Source organism: Caloenas nicobarica, chromosome 11, assembly GCF_036013445.1.
Source record: "Caloenas nicobarica isolate bCalNic1 chromosome 11, bCalNic1.hap1, whole genome shotgun sequence".
NCBI classification, from domain to species: Eukaryota; Metazoa; Chordata; class Aves; order Columbiformes; family Columbidae; genus Caloenas; species Caloenas nicobarica.
This window is the reverse complement of record NC_088255.1, coordinates 5,158,297-5,179,652: the sequence shown is the minus strand read 5'-3', so window position 1 is coordinate 5,179,652 and position 21,356 is coordinate 5,158,297. Positions and strand designations below refer to the sequence as shown.

The 21,356-nt window shown below is 61.8% G+C and overlaps 2 protein-coding genes across 5 annotated transcripts; both read right to left on the bottom strand.

The window, feature by feature from the left end:
- Positions 1 to 869: 869 nt before the first annotated feature.
- Positions 870 to 13,698, bottom strand: SEMA3G (semaphorin 3G). Of its 2 annotated transcripts, none has more exons than XM_065642788.1 (16): positions 13,605 to 13,698; positions 9,511 to 9,671; positions 8,450 to 8,512; positions 6,792 to 6,911; positions 6,059 to 6,149; positions 5,835 to 5,951; positions 5,462 to 5,604; positions 5,268 to 5,382; positions 5,085 to 5,154; positions 4,731 to 4,875; positions 4,223 to 4,454; positions 4,022 to 4,113; positions 3,712 to 3,753; positions 3,314 to 3,539; positions 2,620 to 2,759; positions 870 to 2,516 (listed from the first exon to the last, which is right to left on the bottom strand). In XM_065642788.1, the coding sequence occupies exons 1-16, from the start codon at positions 13,696 to 13,698 to the stop codon at positions 2,052 to 2,054; spliced, it is 2,316 nt and encodes a 771-aa protein (XP_065498860.1). In that variant the 3' UTR covers positions 870 to 2,051. The 2 variants fall into 2 exon arrangements, with proteins under 2 accessions (XP_065498860.1, XP_065498859.1); XM_065642787.1 differs by having other exon boundaries at positions 6,059 to 6,200; positions 13,605 to 13,696.
- Positions 13,699 to 15,166: 1,468 nt separating this feature from the next.
- ACY1 (aminoacylase 1) lies at positions 15,167 to 21,340 on the bottom strand. 3 transcript variants are annotated; one of them, XM_065642717.1, is made up of 15 exons: positions 21,241 to 21,340; positions 19,739 to 19,871; positions 19,044 to 19,108; positions 18,343 to 18,447; positions 18,133 to 18,227; positions 17,870 to 17,946; positions 17,532 to 17,621; positions 17,232 to 17,288; positions 17,049 to 17,122; positions 16,930 to 16,979; positions 16,590 to 16,734; positions 16,438 to 16,506; positions 16,264 to 16,343; positions 15,927 to 15,987; positions 15,167 to 15,799 (listed from the first exon to the last, which is right to left on the bottom strand). In XM_065642717.1, exons 2-15 carry the CDS (start codon positions 19,845 to 19,847, stop codon positions 15,635 to 15,637), a joined length of 1,242 nt encoding a protein of 413 aa, XP_065498789.1. In that variant the 5' UTR covers positions 19,848 to 19,871; positions 21,241 to 21,340; the 3' UTR covers positions 15,167 to 15,634. The 3 variants fall into 3 exon arrangements, with proteins under 3 accessions (XP_065498789.1, XP_065498788.1, XP_065498787.1); XM_065642716.1 differs by lacking the exon at positions 21,241 to 21,340 and adding an exon at positions 20,270 to 20,342; XM_065642715.1 differs by lacking the exon at positions 21,241 to 21,340 and adding an exon at positions 20,076 to 20,175.
- Positions 21,341 to 21,356: the final 16 nt, after the last annotated feature.

Here is a 21,356-nt window from a genome sequence, read left to right as displayed (position 1 = left end):
GAGGCTGCCTCTGTTGGCTGGTTATCCCGAGGGACATGGCTGTAACGTGAGCTGTGCAGAGCCCGTGACAAAAGCCTTTCTCAAGCCTTGCCGATGTAAACCTACCCAGAAGGGACAGGTTCAGCAGCTGCAGAGATTTACAGAGGTTTACCAGGATGGGAAGGCCCTTTGCGGCTGGTTTCTGTTCTTCATTCCTGCTCCGTTTGGAACATCGCTGGCCCTGGTGTCACCTCCAGCCTCTGCCGCAGCTCAGGGACAGGTCCCGCAGGCAGCAGAGGCCCCGGGACCCCTCCTGCTGCCCCCCCAGGATGGGCAGCCCAGCCCCTGCTCTGCGGAGCACAGGGGGTCACTCAGAGGCAGCAGGGCGCAGGCGTTTCTGCGGCGTGACTCATTGCAAGTGCTCCAGAGCCATTAAATCCAGGCCCTGAGGAATCAGACTTCTGTCTCTTTGTCCCTCCTTGTCTCTACTTGTTGCTTATCACCTCTGCACCCCCTAGGCTCACAATTAACCAAATCCACGTGCTTGGCTCCAGTCTGGCCTGTAAATCCATGCTGCCAGCTCTGCTCCCCTCCCCGCAGGATGTGTCCTGACCCGCCAGCCCCACTGCAGCTCTCCCACCCCAGGAGACACCCCATGCAGTGACCTAGGTTAGCAGAGAGGTGGGACAAGGAGCTGAAGAAGAGGGTTGGGAGCCGCAGCTCATCTCCACGGGTGCACCGTGGGACAGAGCAACGCTGCCAGGGGACTTTGCCCCCATCAAAAGCACCGCAGTGAGCCGTGGTGCTCTGCTGCTGCAGCACAAACATGCGCACACACAGGGAGGAGGGATGATATCATGACCTGGCTTTGTGCGAGCTATTTAGGGTGTTTAATTATTATTATTATTATTTTTCTTTCCCGTTCCTCTGCCTCCGAACAATGCCGGTCCCGGCAGCACTGCGGTTCACACCATTGTGTGGGGCTGCCCAGCCTCAGGAAGGGGGAGATCCTTATCGCCCCGCGCTGACCACTGAGGCCAGTGAGCTCATGTCGGGTGAGAAAAGCCAATGAGCACCTTGCCGGCAGCCTGGGATGGTGCTGGCAGCTGCGGGGGCTTCCCACCCCCCCAACCCCTGCGTTTGGGGGATGCCCTGGAGGCTGGTTTACCTCCACCAGGCAGCATCCAGGCCCCCCCAAAACCAGCCTGGTCCCACCCAGCCCTGCAGGGCCACCAACCGCCAGAAACACACCCAGGCTGGTGTGCAGCCCCCCCAAACTGCGCTGGAGCCACCTTCTTCTGCATGTCCCCGCTCCCACCTGGGCACACTGACAGTGTTGGCATCGGTGCCTCTCCCGTGTTTACCCAGGAACGGGTCTAACCTGCCCCCAGCCGTTTGCTTTCCTCCCTGATCCTGCCCAGCCCTAAAACAGTCTGTGGCTGGGGGTGCTGGGAGAAAGCAGGGAGCTGGACCCACACACAGGCTGGCACCGCTGAGCACATCCTGGTGCCACAGGGAGGGCTGGGGGGAGCCCTGTCCCCCTGGGTACACACGACATGGCTCTCGCTCCCCAGGTGCAGTGGACAATGGAGCTCATCCTGGGCATGGAAGCTGATAGAGCTGATTCTCAGGTTTTTGCCCCCATGAGAGCAGGCATCATCTTTCCCAGGCCCTGTGGAAAGAGCCTGGAGCTGTCAGCCGCTCCCCCTACACCGTGCTCTTTATTTGTGGAAAGCCAGCAAGCTCCCGGGGTGATGGCACTGCAGTGGCACCGCGCCTGCCGAGCCCCAGCCCATCCCGGTGACAGTGACCCCACACCCACAGCAGCACCCAGCCGTGGGGCTGATGCGTCCCACCACACTGGCCCTTTCGGAGATGGCCCTGCAGCCACCAAGGGTGACAGGGACCTGCCCGGGAGCCAGCCCTGGCATCATGTCCACCGCAGCTGGGGGGACAGAGGGACGGGGCTGGCCCCACTGAAAGGCACTCGCCAGGACAGGAGTCCCCCGGGGCCACCAGCAGCACGGGGAGCCTGTCCTCACCCCCAGCCACCCCACAGCCATTTCCCTGCCCTAAGTAGCCACTGCTTGCCGGGGCACGCGGTTTTTCTCCCCGTGGGGTTTAGCTGCCCGTCCCTTCCTGCCCACATCCACGCCGGCCAGGGCATGCTTGGTGTGGGCCAGCTTGCTCTTGCGCTGGTGGGGGCGGCTGCCGCACCAGAGGCGGGCACAGTACTCCTCCACCCGCCGCAGGTTTTGGGAGCTGATGAGGTGCATAATGTCCTTGAACCAGGTTTTGGGAGCCTGCGGCACCAGCCGGGGCTCGGAGCAAAGTGGGCGCAGGGGTTCGTCCCCCCGTCCCCGGGGGACGGTGTGTGCCAGCTGCTCACTGGTGAGCACCTCCAGGGCTGTCTTGGCCACCGTCTGTGTGAAGCCGTGCTCCAGGGTCTTGCAGTAGTAGATGCCAGCATCATGGCGGTGCAGCTTGCGGAAGAGCAGCCCTTGCTCCGTCTGCAGGATCCGCTCATCTGTCTTCACCTGTCGGCCACCGCAAGGTTGGGGCGGGGGGGGTCCAGATCTGGCCCCACATCCCCCCTGTGTCCTCACAGGGGGAGTACAGCAGGCACAGGGCGAGCCTCACCTCCTCCCGCTGCTCGTCAGGAGGTCTCTGGACAAACCACTGCACGGTGGCCTGCGGGGAACGGGGGGTGCACTCCAGGAAGGTGCTGTTCTCCTCCGCACCATAGAGCACCTTCTCCTCAACGCTCTCAAAATCATCCACTGCGGCACAGACAGACATAGGCTCATGGGGAGGGCACAGCCAGGCTTCCACGTACCCAGGTGTCATCCCCCGCCCAGGGCCACTATGTGGCTTCAGGCCCCTTCTCCCCATCTCCCTGGGGACAGACAATACCCACCTCCTCTTGGAGCACCCTTGGTCTAAGGGACACAGAGACAAGGGTGCCCCAGCCCACCTGGGGTAATGGTTTTAAACTAAAGGAGGGGAGATTCAGGCTGGACATGAGGAAGAAATCTTTTTACAATTAGGGTGGTAAAATACTGGCCCAGGTTGCCCAGAGAGGTGGTGGATGCCCCATCCCTGGAGACATTCCAGGCCAGGCTGGATGGTGCTCTGAGCAACCTGATCTGGTTGAAGATGTCCCTGCCCACGGCAGGGGATTGGACTGGATGAGCTTTGAAGGTCCCTTCCAACTCAAATTAGCCTATGATTCTGTGGCCACAAGCCCCTCTGTCTGGCGAGGGCTGGGGATGCCTGGACATCTCGGGACACCTGGATGAGCTCCTCAGCCCTGTGGACCCCCCCAGTCTCTCACCAGTCAGGTTCTGGTCCAGACACTGGTGCACAGGGTTGCCATGGCGGATGTCCTGGCGGCGGTGGCGGCGCTTGCCCGAGGGCTGGTAGTGGGTGCAGGCGGTGCCGTCCCAGGCACAGTAGGGATCCCTGGCCAGGCAGCACTCGGCACAAGCTGTACCATAGGTCTCACACCGGTGCAGCCGCACCTGGGCCACCCCGAGGCTGGAGCCCACGTAGAGCGTTTGCTGGGGGAACGGCACCAGGATGGTGATGCCGCAGCCCCCGCGGGCACAGCCCCAGCTGGGACCCCCCAGGGCAAGCACCATGTGGGCTTTGAGAGGCTGGTGACAACCACTCAGTCCCTCCTGGTCACTTGCCATGTGCCCAGCCCCATGGCTGAGCCATATCCATACTCACACGTTTGACGGAGATCTCCATCTGGGTGATGGGCACGGGAACCTGCAGGGGAGGCGAGCGGGTGTGAGTTTGGTGAAAGCCTCATCGTGGAGAGCCCAGCTCATTCAGAGCTGCCAGAGCTCTGAGGGAGCACTGGGAATGTTTTTGGGGACAGTGAGAACACCCTCAGCCACCCTCTGCCCTCACAGCCCTAAGACCTCCCAGTGCCCAATAGTGCAGTGGCAGTGCTGAGCCTCCATCCATACCCATGTCCCCAGCCTGAGCCCACCCCGCTGCCCCCTTCCCTTGCATGCAGAGCAGCAAATGGCACCTTGAAAACCTGCAGCTCCTCCAGGACAATTTCCTCGGTTGTGACTGAGCTTGTCTTCTGCAGGACCACCACCTTCAGCACTGAACCAGCATCTACGAGGAGGAGGAGGGTGGAGGTGTGAGCACCCTGTCATCACACACCCCTGCGTTGTGCCCACCCCAGCGCTGGGGCTCCTCCCTGCACACTGTTACTGCTGCTCACCTGTCCCAAGGAAGAGGACATCATGCTGCCCATCCTCAGCCTCCACTTGGTCCACCACGAGCTGGTGCAGGCGGTGGGGCAGGTCGGTCTTCACCAGGAGGGGCCGGCGGTGCTGCGGGTACACGGGCTTGTACATGAGGGGGTGCGCGCGGGCAAAGTGCAGCACCTCGTCAGGGAAGTCCTTGGTGGTGCCGAACTGCCGCCGGGGCTGGTTGGTGGTCTTGCTGGGACACTGTGGGGACCAGAGGGGACCAACTCAGCCCTGGATACCACAGCACCCTCCTTCCCCCTCCATCACCCCACAGAGCTGGTTTGGGTCCCTCCCTGCCTTCCCATTTGGGATCCATCTCCTTCACCCCTTTGCCAGACCTCGCTCCCCAGCCATCCCAGGTGGGTTCCACAGGGACCCCATCCCAGCAGGTTAGAAGATGGAGGATCAGCCCCATCACCCCCCCAGAAGAGCAATCGGAGGAGCGAAGGGGACGTGGTGGCCCGCAAAGTCGCTCACCACGCCAGGCCGTGGGTAGGGCACCCTGCCCTCGTAGGCGCCCCACTGGTGGTGGGGGCTCTCCCGGTGGGCAAAGGGCCCGTTGAAGACCTCCCGGATGTCAGCCATGCGGTACACACAGACAGCAGAGCCCTGGAAGACGTGGCTGAAAGGAGACAGTGGATGGGGTGAGCAGAGCCACACTCAGAGCCAGTGGCATCAGTGGGGAACATGGGAGAGCTGACGTCTCCGTACAAAGCAGAGCAGAGCTGGGGGAGGTTGAGGAACAGCCACCAGCCGTGTGGTGACAGTGACAGGGCAGGTGTTAGGTGGCTGTAGCTGTATGTCCCCAGAGACTAGGGCTGACCCACCCACCTGACGGTGCTGAAGAGGGCGTAGATCTCCGGGCTCTTCCCATCCTTCGTCCTCAGCAGGAAGATATCCTCTGGGGATGAGAAACCCAAGCTGTGGGGTTTCTTTTGGAAGCCCAGGAGCTTGCTGAAGCCACCAACCAAGGGTGCACCCCCAGTGATGTCCCTAGTTCCACACACCCCTTACCCAGCTCGTCAAAGTGAGTGTCAATGCCACCAGGGCCAGGGACGGAGCACACTAGCCGGGCTTTGTTGAAGGTACTCCACTTGTTGACCAGCACCCTCTGGCCTCCAGCATCGTTCTGCAGGGAGAGGGAACATCAGGGCCACTGCTGTGACTTGGCACATCCCTGTCCCGCGCAGTCCCTGCCAGCATCTCACCACGCAGACCCGTGCCACCCGGCTGACGATGGCATGCTCCTTGCTGTCCGCCTCCACCACCTTCTCCGTGAAGAAGAAATAGGCTTTGTCATTGTCCTTGTCATCATTGTCTGGGATCAAGTGGACTGCCACAAATTTGGGGTCTACAAATGGGAGTTGGCTGCATCAGGTGGGGTGAGAGGGCATGGCTGCTGCCTCCAGACCCCCGCACCACACCAGGGCTGGATGGGGGCCAGGAGAACCCCCAGGCCACACTGCCCCAGTGCTTTTCCCCAGCACAGGGAATGTCACACCATGGCCAGCAGGTGCTCAAGGCTCCTGGTCCCCAGCATTAGCCCGGCTGGGGGCATAGAGGGGTAGGGGGAGCCGTTACCATTCAATAAGCGCTGGTCCACCTCGGTGCGCAAGGCAGAGCGGGTCCCCATGCTGCGGAAGATGCCTGGGTCACGGCCCAAGAAATCTGCGGTGAGGCCAGCGTACAGCTCTCCGCCTGGCAAAGACATCCGCCGCGGGGCTGAGAGCCAGCCCGGCTGGCACGGGGACCGTCCCCAGTCCCAGCACCCCAAGGGCTCTTGGTTCCCAAGGAACACAACCCACCGATGATGGTGCTGGCGAAGGCGCGGCTGGGCTCGAGCGGGCACCTGCCCCGGCCGGGCTCCACGCTGGCGGGCTCCAGGCTGAAGGTGTGCTGGGCAAGGGGGGCGGGCAGGGAGCAGGCAGGTGAGTCCCCCGGCCATGCCTGGGCACACAGGGGCTGGGGCTGGTCCCTGCCTCCCTGTATCCACAGCCCAAGCACTCCCAAAGAGATAATCTGGGAGCAGGATCCGTGCTTTTTGGGGCAAGGCTGATGCAATGGGGATGCACAGCAACCAGAGCGACCCGCCAGCCCCAACGGCCACCCATCGCCCGGCCAGAGGCACCGTGATATGGGCAGGGTTGGCTCTACCTGCACAGCACCCGGCTGCAAGGAGGGGATGGGGGACATGCCTTTCTACCCCGGCCAACCTGATTTGTGAGCAACGAGCTGGGGGAGGAGGAAACCCCACCCACACCACAGCCCTTGGCAGAACACCAGCCCCAGGGGACATGTCCGGCAAGGCAATACCAGGCCAGAAAGGTAGGGGAGATGAGACAACTGGGAGCTGGTTCCTGACACCCTCCCAGTATTCAGCATGAGGTGAACACCATATCCAGCATCCCCATGCCATCCCAAAGCCTCCCACGAAGGAGGCAGAAGGTGGGGATCTACCTCCCCGGGGTGTCCTGTCAGGGATGCTCAGAGTGGGCACCCACCGCGGTGCTGCCCTACCTCACCGCGGTGCTGCCCTACCTCACCGCGGTGCCCCACGTAGACGAAGGCACAGACGGGGTGGAAGGCGCCTGTCCCGCAGGCCAGCAGGTGGGTCCGGTTGTAGGGGTGCAGCACACGTACATAGTTGGCACAGTCGGTCTGGGGGAAGAGCAGGGGCGGGAAAGAGTGACAGGGGGCTTGATGCCCACCCCCAGCTCCCTGCCTCTGCCTGAGGCCCTACAACAATGGGTGAACCCCAGTCCTGGCTCCCTGGGCTGCACCCAGGCTCTCTGCCTTCACCCTGATGCTAGGGGTGCGAGGTGGCAGCTTGCACCCACCCACAGGGCTGGCACCAACTTCACCTGGGGAGACTCCATCCCATTGCAAAAGGATGGGGCTTTTCACTGGTCCTCCTGCTGCTGAGAGCATCCCTGGGAGAACCATGCATGGCCCAGCCGGTACCTGCGCATCTCCTGCCCAGAGACACCCGTGTGCTCCCCCATCACACAGCCCACAGGGCAGCAAGGTCACCTGCCAAGCCATCTCCTGGTGGCAGCTCCTACACTCAGTCCCCTGGGGGACCCTCCTTTTCCCAGCGCCCAGGACGTGACCAGACGCAGGGACATCCTTCCCCATCATGTTCCTGCTCACGCTAGGGATGAAACAAAAGGAGGAAATGCAGGAGACAAAGACGGATACCCACAGGCATCCTCGGCTGTCTCCAGAACAGCCCCAATTGTTACTGTCTGGGATTGTCCCCTTCCACCAGGGACCAGCAGCAGTGGCAGCCCCTGGGCTGCAGACCTGCCACCTCTGTCCTGGCAGTTCCTGCTGGGAAAGGGCTCTCATCCTTCTGCTCAGGCCTCACCACTGTTAGCTTGGGAGCTCCCCCCAGCCAGCGCCAGCCCTGCCTGCCCGCACCGTCCCCCTCGGCGGGACACGAGGCCCCTCGTCTGCTGGGAACACCGCCGCCGAGCCGCCCCGGGGGTTCCCAGCCTCCCCGCTGTTTATTTTCCCTTTGCAAAGAGCCTCTAAAATAGCACGTCTAAAAAAAATATATATGTTCAAGAAAAATAAAAAGTCAAGTCTGCCCCGGCTTGAATCTGTCCGTGAGAGCTTGTAAAATAAACACACGGAGCAGGAAGGGGAGTCCCGGGAGCAATTCGTCTGGGCCAGGAGAGCCTTGGGGACTTTCTCCCCGCCATAGTCCTGTTTCATATCGGACAGGGGGGTGCAAAGAGGGGCAAGGTTTGGGGAGCGAGGTCACTGAACCTGAGTCAGCTACACATTTCCCACCATCAGAGGAGGCCAGGATGGGCCAGATCATGTTGTTGGGGTCTGGAGCAGAGCATGGGGCTTTCGATGCCTCCAAGCTGGGGTCTCCCAGCCCGGGTATCGCTGCCCACTTGGTACAGCCATGTTTGGGACATGCTAACCCCAGCTCTGCAGTCACAGGGCTGAGCAGAGCCTCAGAGGTGAGATTTCCAGAGCCCAGCACAAGCATCTCGCATGGTCAGGTTTGGTCACCAAATCCTTGCCTCATTCCCCTCATGCACCAGGATGGTCCCTTGCTCTGCTCTCGCATTAACTGGTCTGTGACCCCCCCAGGGCCATCTCCCATGAGGTGACATGGCACAGCCCTGGCACACAAGGGAACCCCCCCAGCTCAGGGCAGAGCACATATAGGCGAGACTCACCCTTGGGTCCTTCCCCTTCCGAAAACACTCCTCTGTCTGCCCTGGAAGGGGAGGCCAGTAGATCTGAAACACAAAGGACCTGTTGGAGCAGAAGCGGGGACAGCAAGGGCCCAGCCCAGCAAATACACGTCCCCTGGCTGCTGATGGCACGGGGATGGAGAGAGGGGCAGAGAGAGGGACCAGCAGCTCCTCAGAGCCCCAGCAGGACCCACCCTCCTGGGCAATGCACCCCAGTGGTCACAGCCCACAGCCGGGCTGGTTTTGGAGGGGTCACACTGGGGATGGCCGGAGCTGGCCTGGAAGGCGGGGACTTGTGGGTGGTATGGGGACAGTATGGAGCGATGGAGTCCAAGTCCCTCACAGCCTTCAGCAGCTCTTGGACTGGGGGCAGCTTGGGTACACAAGCCCTTGACCCCATTGCAGTGACCCAGCACGCTGAGGGCACCTCATTTCCTTCTCCACTTTCTGCTGCTGGAAACGGCCCAGAGCCACGTTTAAAAAACAAGAAGTTGAAGAGGAGAGGGTGAAGGAAGAGGGCAATCACCACTCAGCATCAGTGCTGTTGTCTCTGTTGTCTGTCACCTCTCCCACCAAGAGGCTTGGAGAGGTCTGGAGGCTTTTCCAGCTGAGTCCTGGCACAGCTCGTTGCAGTGATGGATGCTGTTAGCTCCTTGTCTCTGCAGGCTTTCAGCTGTATATTTGGCCTATGAAGGGGATACCCAGATGGGGTTGGGGAGCACTCACTGTTTCCATTACAGCTTTTCAGGAGAGTGAGGTCTCAGCACCCAGGACTCAGGAGTGGGCTGCGCCACTGGCTGCCAACCATGGTTAATTGCTGGCTAATTGCCCACAGCCACCAAGGCCAGCCCTCCCTTGCCAGGCAGTCCAGGTTTTCAGATGCATTTTGTGGCACTTGAGACAGGGCCATCCCTAGGACAGGTCTTGTTTCAGGGTGGCTTCACCTGGCTCAGCCAGGCAGCATCTGCTCAGAGCGGAGAGGGGTGCACAGGGTGGCAGGGTGGGGACAGAGACCCCGGGGGGCTCAGCAGGACCCAGCTCACCTCCTTGGCATCCACGCTGGCCCCATCCAGGAGCAGTGAGTAGAGCACATCCTTCCCCCCGATGAAGAGCCGGTCGCGGTACTCGTCCAAGTAGAGGGAGCGGAATCCCAGGAAACCTCGGTGGCCAAAGAAGAGGATGGAGCGGTTGGTCCCCAAAAGTTCTGCCAGAGAGGGAGGAAAGCGTCAGGAGAAGTCATCCTGGCCCCAAAGACCCACAGGGCTCTGTAAGCACTGCTCACCTTAAATGTTCCCTCCTGGCCATGGGCACAAGCACTTGCCTTGAGCCTGGGGGACATCCTGCTCCCTGGCAGCACCCACTGTGTCCCTCTGTTTGCTGCGCACACTGGGGTCCCCTGAACACCAGCCCACAGCCCACCCAACATGAGGACAGGAAGGAAAAGTGATGGATAACATCCCACAGGTAAGTGCCCTCTCAAACCCCCAGGACCTTTCCACCTGAGGGCCAGCCACTGAAGGATGCTGTGGCACAGAGGCATTGTGGCAAGGGAAAACAGAGTGGGGCAACACAACCGCAGGTGCCATGTGGCCTCCCAGCCTCCAAACACCCTTCACACCTGCTTGGGAAATGTGAAAGGATGCCCTGCACCTCAGTGGTGTCACCAAGGGGTCCTGGCTTTCTCAGGGAGCGAGTGTAGGGCTGCGATGGGTGCAGAGGCAGCAGTGTCCCTCTGAGCTGCTGATTCTGAGCATCGTGGAGCCATCCCGGGGCCAGCAGAAGAGCTGCTCCCAGACACTGCAAGCACAGCACCCACCTCCATCCCTTCCCAGAGGCACAAGCATCCCAGCCTCCCCCAGCCCAGGGTGCTGCTCTCCCTCCCAGGCAAGGACAAAGCCACAGAACCAGCAGGCAACAAGGTCCAGGACAAGTTTACCCCTGGCAAAGTTCAGCTCAACCACCCCTAGGTCCTACCATGGCTGTGCCACAGCAAGTCAGGCTCTGCAAGAGCCTGGCAAAGGCTGTGCTCACTGTCAGTCCTGGGCTGGGCCCGCACAGAGCCTGGGAGGGTGGTGAGAGTAGACATGAGGTGAGCAGAAAGCAGGTCCTGTCCTCCCCGGGTGTGGGCTGGGGACACAATAAGAGGCACCCAGCCAATGCCATGGGCACACAGAGCCTGTCACTGCCACCATCAGACCCCAGTGCCGTGGAGGCTTCCTCCCCACCATGGCACAATGACAGCGCTTGGAAAAAGGCACCAGCACAGGGACACTGTATCCCTGGCACAGACATCACATCCCAAAGCAACAGGATCTGACGATCAAGGCTTCCAAAGCAGGTCCAAGCTTGAATCCCACAGGATGCAGAGGGGACCCTCACACTGATGACGATGTGGAGGCAGTGGCATGACTGGCTCCTAATGGGAAATGACTTTTCGGGTCAGCAAGCTGAAAACCCCGGCACGGTGGCGCCCACCCAGCTGCCGCAGAGGAAAAGGGCAAGAGGGAGTGGCTCAGCTTCATGAGGCTCTGAAACCCCGTTCCAGCCATTGCACCCGCCAGGCAGAGGAGGACAAAGCACCATTGATGAGCACAGCCGTGTCCCCAGAAACCCTGTGCAGGGGAAGGCTGCCAGCTGCCACTGCTGACCCCCGGGAAACCCCCCAGCCAGAGCATCCTCCACGCTTGTCCCCATGAGAGGGGAAGTGGTGGTAGGACAAGCAGAGTGGCCAGCAGCCCAGTGTACTGGGGTACCCAACCCTGCTCTTGCTGGGGGGACATTTGTCACCTCCAGTGAGGAGGTGGCCAGTGGCACAATGATCCCGTCCTGATAGGAAATGCTTCTTCTGGGACCTGCAAGGGAAGCAAGATCCATCCGCAAGGGGAGAATGGCCACCTGCACCCCATCACTCACAGCTCCCATCCCCACCAAGTCACTCAAGGGCAGTTCGAGTGCCCTAACTGGTGATGCTGGTGGTGTGGAGGGATACAGCCCCAGTGGCTCCATCCTCACCGGGAAGACTCCTGTGCTGCAAGGAGAGTTGGCACCAGGCACCCTTCCATCCCATGTCCCAGGGGGATGCCCTCCTCTCCTTGCTCTCTCAGCATCTTGGGTCCTCCCGTATCACCAGGCTCAGCCCAGGAAAACGCTGTCGTCTCCTTCTATTCTTACCCAGCAATAATATTTTCCCAGCTCAGAATAACATTGGCAAAGTCATCGAGCTCCTTTTATTGTTTCAGGCAAGACTTCCCCCACTCCCCCAGCCCCGACAAATTCCTCCTGTGCCTCAGGTTACACAGGCTCCGGGCACCTTCCTCTTCCATGGCTTCCCCTTCCCAGGGAGCAGCACCCTGCCATGTTCCATCCATCCCCAGCATCCCTTTACCCCCAAGGTGGGGGTCCCACAGAAGCCACCCCCAAGCATCACTGCAGCAGGATGGAGGTCCTTTGGAGACAGCAGAGAGCTCGGGGGGCACGGGGCTGTGCTGTGATGCTCCTGGTGCACAGCAGTAAAATGCTCTTTCACCTCTTATACAAGCCACTGCTGGAAGTCAAAGGAGAAGGAAAAGTGCAGCTTGAAGTGAGAGAGAGAAGTGGTGGGGACACAGCCACCCCTGCACCCACAGCATGACACCTTCCCCTGTGGCCATCCCAAATGTTGAGCCACCAGCCATGCACAGCCCAAGCCAACGAGCTAAGCACAAGCAGCTTCAGTTCACCCCAGTTTTCATTTCAGAGGCGTCTAATGGTTTTAATTGAAATTTTCCTTTTCTTTTTCTTCCCCCAAGGAGAAGGCGGTGGCAGAATTTGTTTCATGGGAAATTTCAGTTTCTGTTTCCAATTTGGAAGAGGAACAGAATAATCAGCTTAAGAAGAAGAAAAAAAGCTTCAAAAGGTTGCTCCCGCCCCATGGGAGGCTGAGGAGCCCGCCCAGCCCTGGGGAGCCCCTTGTACCTGGGGAACGGCATGGCACGACTTTGGGCTGGAGCAGATCAGATACCTGCCAAACCCTGAGCCCCACGACCAAGCTCTGCCAGGCCCCCAAACCTGCCAGCCCTGCTGCCGAGCCCAACCTGAGGGCACTGATCCCACCACAGGGCAGAGCTGGGAGCCATCCCAGGCTCCTGCTCCCTCCCAGGGTAAGTGGGGCCACTCCGTGCCTCAGTTTCCCCCATGTAGCAGGGAGGGAGCCCCAGTACGGAGCCAGGGACACTGCCAGCCTGTGCCCCAGGGCCAGGGGACCCCCGGGCAACACCAAGGCAGGTGGCAGCTCTCCCCTGGCACAGGGACGTGCTCCACAGGTCCTAGGGCTCTCTGAGAGCTGGGCTGCCCCAGGTGTCTCCACTCTTTGAGAACAGGAAAGAGATGCATTATGCAATTTTTTTTTTTTTTTTTTTTTTTTTTTAAGAGCAGGTTCATTGCTTTTAGGCAAGGAGGAGATTGGGGCACTCCAGACTCCTGTCAAGTTTGGCTGGAAGCAGCTGGTGGATTAAGCTGGCAAAGCAGAGGATGCAGCGAGCCAGAGCAAGATCACAGGGAGAGTTTTAATTAAAACCGAGCACTCCCAGCACAGCACCCAAAGGGCCCCCCTGGCACCCCAGCACCTGCCTCCCAGCACGGCAGGGCTTGGGGATGCCCAGGCTGAGCAGCACCCAGGGGACTCCCCGGGGCAGCTAAGATACCACCTGGCTCCCACCCAGCCACAGGCAGGGTGCTGAGCACCCACGGGGATACCCACGCCAGGGGAGCACCCACGCATCGCAGCGGCCACCCAATCCACATGCCAAAGCATGCCGGTGCCAGAACAACGCCGTGCCTCAGTTTCCCCCCACTCCACGTGGGAGACGATCCCTCGTGGAAAGCAGCAGGGCGGCGCATCCCGTCTCCCCCCTTTTCTCCTCCTCGGGGGCTCCCCACGTCCCATTTCCCACGCGGGAACAACGCCGAGCAGCCACCCACCGAAAGCACAAGGTGCCCCCCCGCAAAAACTCCTCCATAAACCCGCACTTAGGGCGCAGCGCCCACATCTGGGGCTCCTCCCGACCCCGGCGGGGTCGGAGCTGAGAACACCCCTGTTTGGGCAGACACCTCCCATCACCGCCCCCACCCCACAGCAGGTGCCCCCGGCCCGGCTCACCGCGGTAGGGCAGGCGGAGCCGGGGGGCGCTGCGCCCCGCCGCCAGCAGCGCAGCCCCCAGCCAGCACATCCACACCGACACCCCCAGCCGCATCCCGCCGCCGCTGCCGGGGCTGCCGGTGGCACCGAGCTTTTATGAGGCCGCCATCCGACCGCCCCCGGCCCGCCCCGGCACGCCCCGGCCCGGCCCCACCGCCCCCCACACCCCACGGGACGGCGGGGATGCGCGGGGGGTGTCGTGAGGGGCGGGACGGCCCCAGCCCCCGAGGGGGAGCCCGAGAGCTCGGTACGCCCCCAAATTGTCGCCTGCCACCGGCGGTGTAGGCTTTGCTGCGGCACCGCCCCCCCCGCCAAGAAGTAACTCCACCAGCCCCTTCAGCTCATCTCTGAAGATGGGGAGCAAGCAGGGGGAAGCTGGGGTCCCCCAGCCTTGCCCTCCTGGAGGGGTAGGAGAGGGCATGCAGACCTGCCCCCTGAAAAGGACGCTCAGTGTGGGGTGATCTCCAAGCACCAGTAAGCACCTGGCTCCTGGGTCCCATGTCAGCAGCCAGACAAGCTGGGGACACCAGGCCAGTTGAGGACACCAGGCCGGTTGGGCAAGGGAGCTGAGCAGGATCGAGTGGAGCATGGGGTTCTGCACACAGCCTCGGTGCACCCACAGGGCAGGGGACAGGGCAGCAGGGACCCACCACTGTCTGCCTGCAAAGGTGGCTGCTCACCTGCACCCGGAGCATGGACCCCAGCCAGCAAGACCCCACGGTACCCACACCACACCCGTGCCATCCTCGCCCAGGGCTGCATGGGCAAGGAATGGCCCTTTCAGACGTCAGAGAATCCATACAGGATTCCCACCAGCCTCATCCCTGCTCTCAGCCCGGCACAGGGCAGCTTCATCACCCCCAGATCCCCAGGGTGGAGGCAGCTTTATTAATTAAAATGGAGGGCAGGACGACGTGGGGGCCCTGGCTCACCTCCAACCTTTTGTAATGGAGCAGCTCTGCACCCCGCACCCCACACCGACCAGGGTAAAACTACCCCAATTTGGCTTAGAGCCCTCGGCTGGCTCTTGCCCTGGTTCCCTGGGGAAGACCTCAGAGACAGGCACCACAGGGTGGCTCTGGGACAGATCCAGCACCCCTGGGTGCTGGGGAGCAGTACAGGGTGGGGTAAGAGCGAGGAGGAGATGCAGCCTGCGGGCAGCTCTGGCAGATAAGCAGCGGCTGCCTGCCCAGACCCGCACACTGCCTGCCTGGACCCGAGGGTTTGGGGGAGCAGCACTGCAGCAGGCGCTGATGTAGGGAGCAGGATGAAGCCCAGCACCACTGGCTGCTCTTGCCCCCTGCCGGCACCTCCAAGCTGATCTGGAGCAGAGGCTCCCAAGGAGCAGCCCCACAGCCTGCCCAGGCAGGACCCTGCCCGCAGCACCGTCCTCCAGCCCGACAAACCCAAGGGAGCACCCCAGCAGATCCCACTGTGCTGAGGAAATGTGCAGTGACTGGACTCCCTGAGACCTCCCCCAGCAACGCCACAGACAGACAGATAGACAGAGCGCCTGCTCCTGGCCCTGCTATCAAGGAGATTTATTGATGTGCACAGCAAGGATGGGTGGCACTGGCCCCAGCTCCCCCGGCAAGCGGGCAGGGAGGCAGGACGACGTGCGAGCGGGCAGTGTGGGGCACCAGCCAGCCCCTCACCCCACAGCCAGCACAGCCAGAGGTGGCACAGGGACACGGGCAGGCACTGCTGACACCGGGAAAGGCAGGAGGCACCCAAGCATGGGGCTCTGGTGGCACCTGGGCAAGATGGGCACAACCCCCAGGGGGTGGCTGGGACCCAGGTTTTGAGGGCACAGCCAGGACACTCAGCACAGGTGTCACCATCAGGCCAGCCCTGAGTGCAGCAAATGTGGCATGGTGCCAGCTTGGTGCCTGGCACGCTGGCTGGTGTTTGCTGTGCCCACTCCCCGCCCTCTTTGTAAAGCCTCGCGTCCCGCTGCTCGGCACCCCCCGTCCTGCCCCTCGCCAGGGCTCTCAGCCCTCAGCGGGCAGCGGGGGCACCGAGGCCAGGGCAGGCAGGAGCTGGGCGTAGATGTCGATGCCCCGCAGGAAGACTTGCTCGTTGAGGAACTCGTTGTGGTCATGGAGCAGCACCGGGGTGCGGTTCATGGGCGAGAAGCCGATAGCAGGGTGTCCTACCTGGGGATGGGGAGGGTAGAGGGTGAGGTCCCCCACATGCCCCGCTCTGTTCTGGCATTGCTCCTGCTGGGGGCTGCAGGTCCCACCCCGGGTGGGGGACCCATGGGGGCACTGGCATTGCACTCACCGCTCGGATGTAGCGGCTGTCGGTGGCAGCTGGGAAGATCTCGAGCTTGAGCTGCAGCTTCCTGACAAGCAAGACCCTACGTCAGCATGGGCAGCAGGGCAGCCAGGTCCCCTGTCCCCCTGCCACCCTGTGGGCAAAGTGACCACGCCAGGAAGGTCCCTGACACCTGCAGGATGCTGAATCCCACCACTTTTAGGGGGACAGGAGAAGATGTCCTGGCATGGCATAGAGCATCTCCTCCTAACCTCTGCCATGACCCAAGACTCCTGGGAACCCTCTGGCTCCCAGCAGAGAGTGTCCCCACCAGGGTCCTGCCCTTCCTTGGGACACTACTTACATGTCCCTGCAGGCCCCACTGAAGGCTTTCCACCACGGGTCCGACTCCTCGGTGGAGGTCATGTTTTGGTCCATGCATTTCTGACGGAGGAAGAGGGCAGGTGAGGGGCAAGGGGGTGGGCACATGGCAGGGGAGGGATGGGCATGATGTGCCCAAGTGGCCAAGATTCTTCACCTGGTGAAACTCATAGGTGACACCGTCCCCAGCATCACGGCACCACGTGGCCACCTGCTCCTCGAAGGCCTGAGGTAGAGACAAGAGGAGGGGTGTGAGTGGGGTACCCCCCAACCCACTCCCCTTCTGGGTGGGGCCAGCATGACACCCACCTTCAGGTCCACGGTGGGTGGGATGCGGATGTCGAAGCCAGCTGCCATCTCGGAGGGCACCACATTGAAGGTGACGCCCCCCTCCAGCATGGTCAGGTTGAGAGAGGTGACGTCCCCTAGGGTCAGGCTTGAGTCGGACTTGAGCCTCGGGGGATGCAAGGGAAAGTCACCTTCTGCTACCCGGGGAGGAGGAGAAGTGCTCTCCCACTCTGCCGTCACCCTCAAATGGGGAAACTGAGGCACAGGGCAGCAGCACCAGATCAGAGCCTGGCTTGGATTGCCAAGGGCCCCCTCCACAGACTGAACTGAAGCCACCACCATCCCGCTGCCTGTCTCCTACCTCTGCCTCTCACTCTCTCTGAAGGCCAGGAAGGAGCTGATGACTTTGTGCTGGGGAGAGAAGGGCAGGGATGAGGAGCAGCCCTATAAGGGGGCACATTGAGTACCCCCCTCTCTTACCATCTTCTCGGCTGCTGTGTTGCTGATGAAACGAGACCCATGCCCAGGGCTGCCCACACACTTCACCTTTATCCCTGCGGCCGTGGGGGGAGAGGGAGGTGTTGAGCAGAACGCCGGAGACAGCACCAGTGCCCCAGCACCCAGCGGAGGCAGGGAAGGGGTGGTGGGCATGCAGCTACTCACACCACGGGCTCTTCTCGCCATAGAAGACACTGAAGGTGTCAGATGGACTGGCCAGGCCTGTGGTGGGCACAGCTGGGGTCAGTGGGGCACAGAGATGCCATGACGTGCCTCCCCCTGCTCTGCCCTGGCAGCATCTCCCCTCCAGGCTGGCACCTCGTGTGTCATTGCTTGGGGGAAGGAGCCCCCAAGGGTGTCCCTGGAAGCCATGCTGGGTTCCAGTGCCCAGGGGATGATGCCAACAGGCAGAGGGGTGCAAGCCGAGAGGGAACACATCCTTGTGCCAGCTCTGCCACCACTCACCCTCGTCCAGGGCGAAGCCCAGGTTGAGTGCTCGGAACTCAGGGCGCTGCACGAACACCTCCATGCCCTTGTAGCCACCCATCTCCTCGTCTGCGGGGGAGAGCCTGGCATGGAGGAAGGAACCGGGGCATCCTCCCGCCCACTGCACCCCGGCCCTCCTTCCATGCCAGCCTGGGTGCCACCAGCGCACGCGATGTCCTTGGACATGGAAACTCCTCCAGCCTCAAGCTATGGGAGCTCCAAATCTGGAGAGGCTGGCACACCACAGGGAACTCCTGCGCATCACCCACCTGCCAGCCCCTCCTGTCCCCGTGAGAGGGGGCACTCTGGGGACTCACCAGGCACAAAGGTGAGGTGGATGGTGCGGGCAAAACTCTTTCCCTCTGCCTTCAGCCTCCGGATGGCCTCGAGGTACCTGTGAGGAGAAGGTGGTGCCTGGGTATCACAGACGAGAGAGACTGGTGTGTTCTGAGCTACCCCAGGAGGTCAAGTGTGGCACCCTCAGCCCCAGGGACCCTGGGGACGGTGGCATCCTGTCCTGCATCACTCAGAGGTAACCCCATTCCTTTCCTTCCCAGTGAGCACAGAGCCCTCCACTCACTGGATGGAGACACACTTCATGTCCTGGGCACCCCGTGCGTAGATGTTGCCTTGTGAGTCCTTCACAGCCTCAAAGGGTGGGTAGGTCCACTGCTCCTGTGGGGACAGTGGCCATGATGGCACACGGGCATGGCAGGAACCAGCTCCTCTTCGCCTGCCACCCCCTGTCTTCCCCACTGTCCCCATCCCACCCCTCACCCTGTCCCAGCACCTCAAAGACAGGCACGACATCAGTGTGGGAGTTGAGGAGGATGGAGCGCAAGCGGGGGTTGGTGCCCGGCCAGGTCAGGATCAGCACCACGTAGCCCTGGCACACCTGTGGAGCAAGGGCAGGATGTCACCGGAGTCCCAGCTGGGGACAGAGGGGCTGGGACTGCCCAGCTAGAGCCAAAAAGCACCAGCCTGGGAAAAGTTTCTTGATGCCACCTGGCAGGTCACCCCTTTCTCCACTGGGAGAGAGCAGGCAGCAGAAGCAGGCAGCAGAAGCAGGCATGCCTGCACCCCGGGGCCAGCCTGAGCATGGGTGCCAGCTGCTGGCTGCAAGCCAGATGGAGGAGGGAGGACAAATCCACCGTCTTCCCCCTGTGCCCAGGAGTCCCCTGGGACAGCTGGTGCCCAGCGGGACAGACGTTCCCAGCCAACATGACCCTACCAGGTCCCCGGCTAATCATAGCACAGGCAGCCGCAAAGGTCAGCGGAGACCAGCCCAAATACCAGCTTAAGGAAGGGCTCAGGTCAGCAGAGGATTACAGGCAGAGAGGATTCACTCCTGCCCAGCTCCGGGGCGGTGGCAGGGGAACAGCCCGGTCACTAAGGACCCAGACACAGATGGATGGATGGATGGATGGATGGATGGATGGATGGATGGATGGATGGATGAACGAACCAAGGGCCACTCCTTGCCTCACTCACCTCCACTTTCTGGCAGGTCAAGCCCAGGTCGGTGCCGACACGCTCCAGAAACTGGATAGCTGCATCTGAGGAGGAGCGGGGATGCCCAGAGTTATGTCAGGATCTCCCTCCCCTCTCACTGCTACATCCCGGGGACCCCAAGGCTCTCCAGGGCTCCCAGGCCAAGGAAAGAGGTGACCAGAGATGGCAGGTGATGGAGGTTCTTGGCACAAGTAGTGGTCAGGAGCAGGGACAGGAGCAGCTTGTCACCATCCCTTTGGGGCGAGGACTAGGGGAACATGAAAAAATAAAACCTGAATGGAGCAAGTTCAGGGGGGACGGTCATCCATAGGAGATTTAGGAGCTCCTCACCAATAAAGAAATCTCAATGTACTTTAGTGGGAAGATGGAAACATTAACAGAAGGACATCTACAAGGGGTTGCTACAAGCATCTGTCCCAGAAACAGAGCACTGTGGAAAGGGGTGGCCCCAAGGGCAAGGAGCTGGAGGAAGCAAAGGCAGCTCTGGGTGCAGAGACATCCCTGTCCCAGCCAAAGGCACCAGTAGAGATAAGGCACCAAGGTGTTTGCTCCTTAACACCACAATCAAAACAGCCCCAGCTGAGGACTCAGGCACCCAGGTCCAAAGACCAGAGCTGCAAAGCTGCGTTGCCAGTTCCCCACATGGCTCCCCATCCTGTCACCCCCATCCTCACCATAGTCAGGCTTGGGGTGGACGGTGTTGATCCTCAGGTACTCCCGGAAAAGCGTAACTGAGGGGTCCTCCAAGGCCCCTGTGTTCTTCCCAGTCTTCCCAGGTGCCATGGCAGGAGCCGGGGCTGCAAAGTTCTGAGGGAAGAGCGGGAAGATGGTTAATCACCCACCGGCCCCTCCAAAGTCCACTGGCAAGCTCGGTTGTCACAGAAACTGAGGCGAGATGGGGCAAAGGTCTTCTCAGTGTGAGTCCTGGGATGCTGCCAGTACAGAAGTCTCCCCGACTTGGGTACGGGGGTAGGATGGGGTGTGTGCCCCATGTCATCCTTTCGTCCTCACCCCAAAGCGCATGTTCCTGCCCCAAACACGGTGCCAGGGCGAGCTGTGATGCCCAGGTGTGGAGTCAGATCCAAGGAAGGGGCAGCTGGGGTGTAGGGGGCTAGTAGGGAGGAAAGGGGGATAACAAGGTGGGGAAGAGGGCAATGGGGGAAAGAAGGGTGTAAGGGGCAGTAGCATGTGGTAGTTGGGGTTACCTGGTGGTTTGAGGTCTGGAGGTGCAGGCAGGGAAGGCAGGTTGCTGGTGTAAGGGGGTGCAGGTAAGGAAAGGGGGACACTGCCTGCTTAGGGGTTGCAGGAGAGGTGCAACGAAAGGTGCTGAGGGTGCAGGGAAGTGGGGGTGGTAAAGGGGAACCAGGTGCTGACAGAGGACAGAAGGGCTGGGGGGTACAGGAAGGTGATGGCTACTGGGTGTTCGAGGGGTGCTGGGTGGCTAGGGGAGCATGAGGATGCAGGGTGCTGCGGGGTACATGGGGGTACAGCAGGAGGCGTCAAGGGGAACACTGGGAGGGTATGGGAGCAGGGGGTGCAGAGACCCTACAAGAGGGGTCTGTGGCTGGGGGTACAGGGGGGTTCTGTGGCTAGGGGTGCAAAGGGCACCGGTGGAGTGCAGGGGTACTGCAGCTGGGGTGTGAGGGCACCATGGTTAGGGGTGTGGGGAGTGCAGGGTACCATGGGTAGGGGTGCGGGGGTACTGTGGTTAGGGAGGCAGTGGGGGAAGGGGAGGGCAGGATGCCGTGTTTAGGGGTGCAGTGCTTGCATTATTGGGGTGCAGGGGTAGCACAGGCAAGAAGGCAGAAGGGTGCTGGATACCATGGTTGAGAGTGCATGGAAGTGCAACATACCATGATTAGCGGTGCAAAAGAGTTCGGGGGTGCAGGGTACCATGCTTAGGTAGGGGTGCAGAGGAGTAGAGGAGGGGTGCAAGGGGGTACGAGGGCGCTCAGGTTACCGTGGCTAGGGGTGCAGGGGGGTAGTGGAGGGGTGCTAAGCGGTACGGGGGGTGCAGGTTACTGTGGTCAGGCGTGCAAGGGGGTACGGGGAGGTGCAGGGCACCGTGGCGAGGGGCGCGGGCTCGCGGGGGGCGATAGCACCGGAGCAGCCCCCCGCGGGCTGCCGGGCGCCGCTGGCCCGACCCCGCTCCCGGGCCCCCCCGCCCCGGCCCTACCTCCGCGCTGCTGCCGCCGGCGCCCGCCCGGCCCGGCCCCGCTCCGCCCGCTCGGCGCCGCTCCGCCCCGCCCCGGAGCCGGCAGCGGGCAGGAGGTGGGCAGGGGCGGGCAGGGG

Bases quoted from the DNA above. Each gene is read 5' to 3' on its own strand.
- SEMA3G (XM_065642787.1), bottom strand. From the start codon at position 13,674: ATGTGCTGGCTGGGGGCTGCGCTGCTGGCGGCGGGGCGCAGCGCCCCC. The intron at 5,952-6,058 runs GTGGGTTGTGTT...TGTCTTTGCCAG, and splicing joins CTTCGCCAGCACCATCATCG to GCGGAGAGCTGTACGCTGGC. The intron at 3,754-4,021 runs GTGCCATTTGCT...CCTCCCCTGCAG, and splicing joins AGGAGCTGCAGGTTTTCAAG to GTTCCCGTGCCCATCACCCA.
- ACY1 (XM_065642715.1), bottom strand. The intron at 19,109-19,738 runs GTGAGGATGGGG...GCTCCTCCTCAG, and splicing joins CCACCCCAAGCCTGACTATG to ATGCAGCTATCCAGTTTCTG. The intron at 15,988-16,263 runs GTAAGTAGTGTC...CTTGCTTGTCAG, and splicing joins AGTGGGGCCTGCAGGGACAT to GAAGCTGCAGCTCAAGCTCG.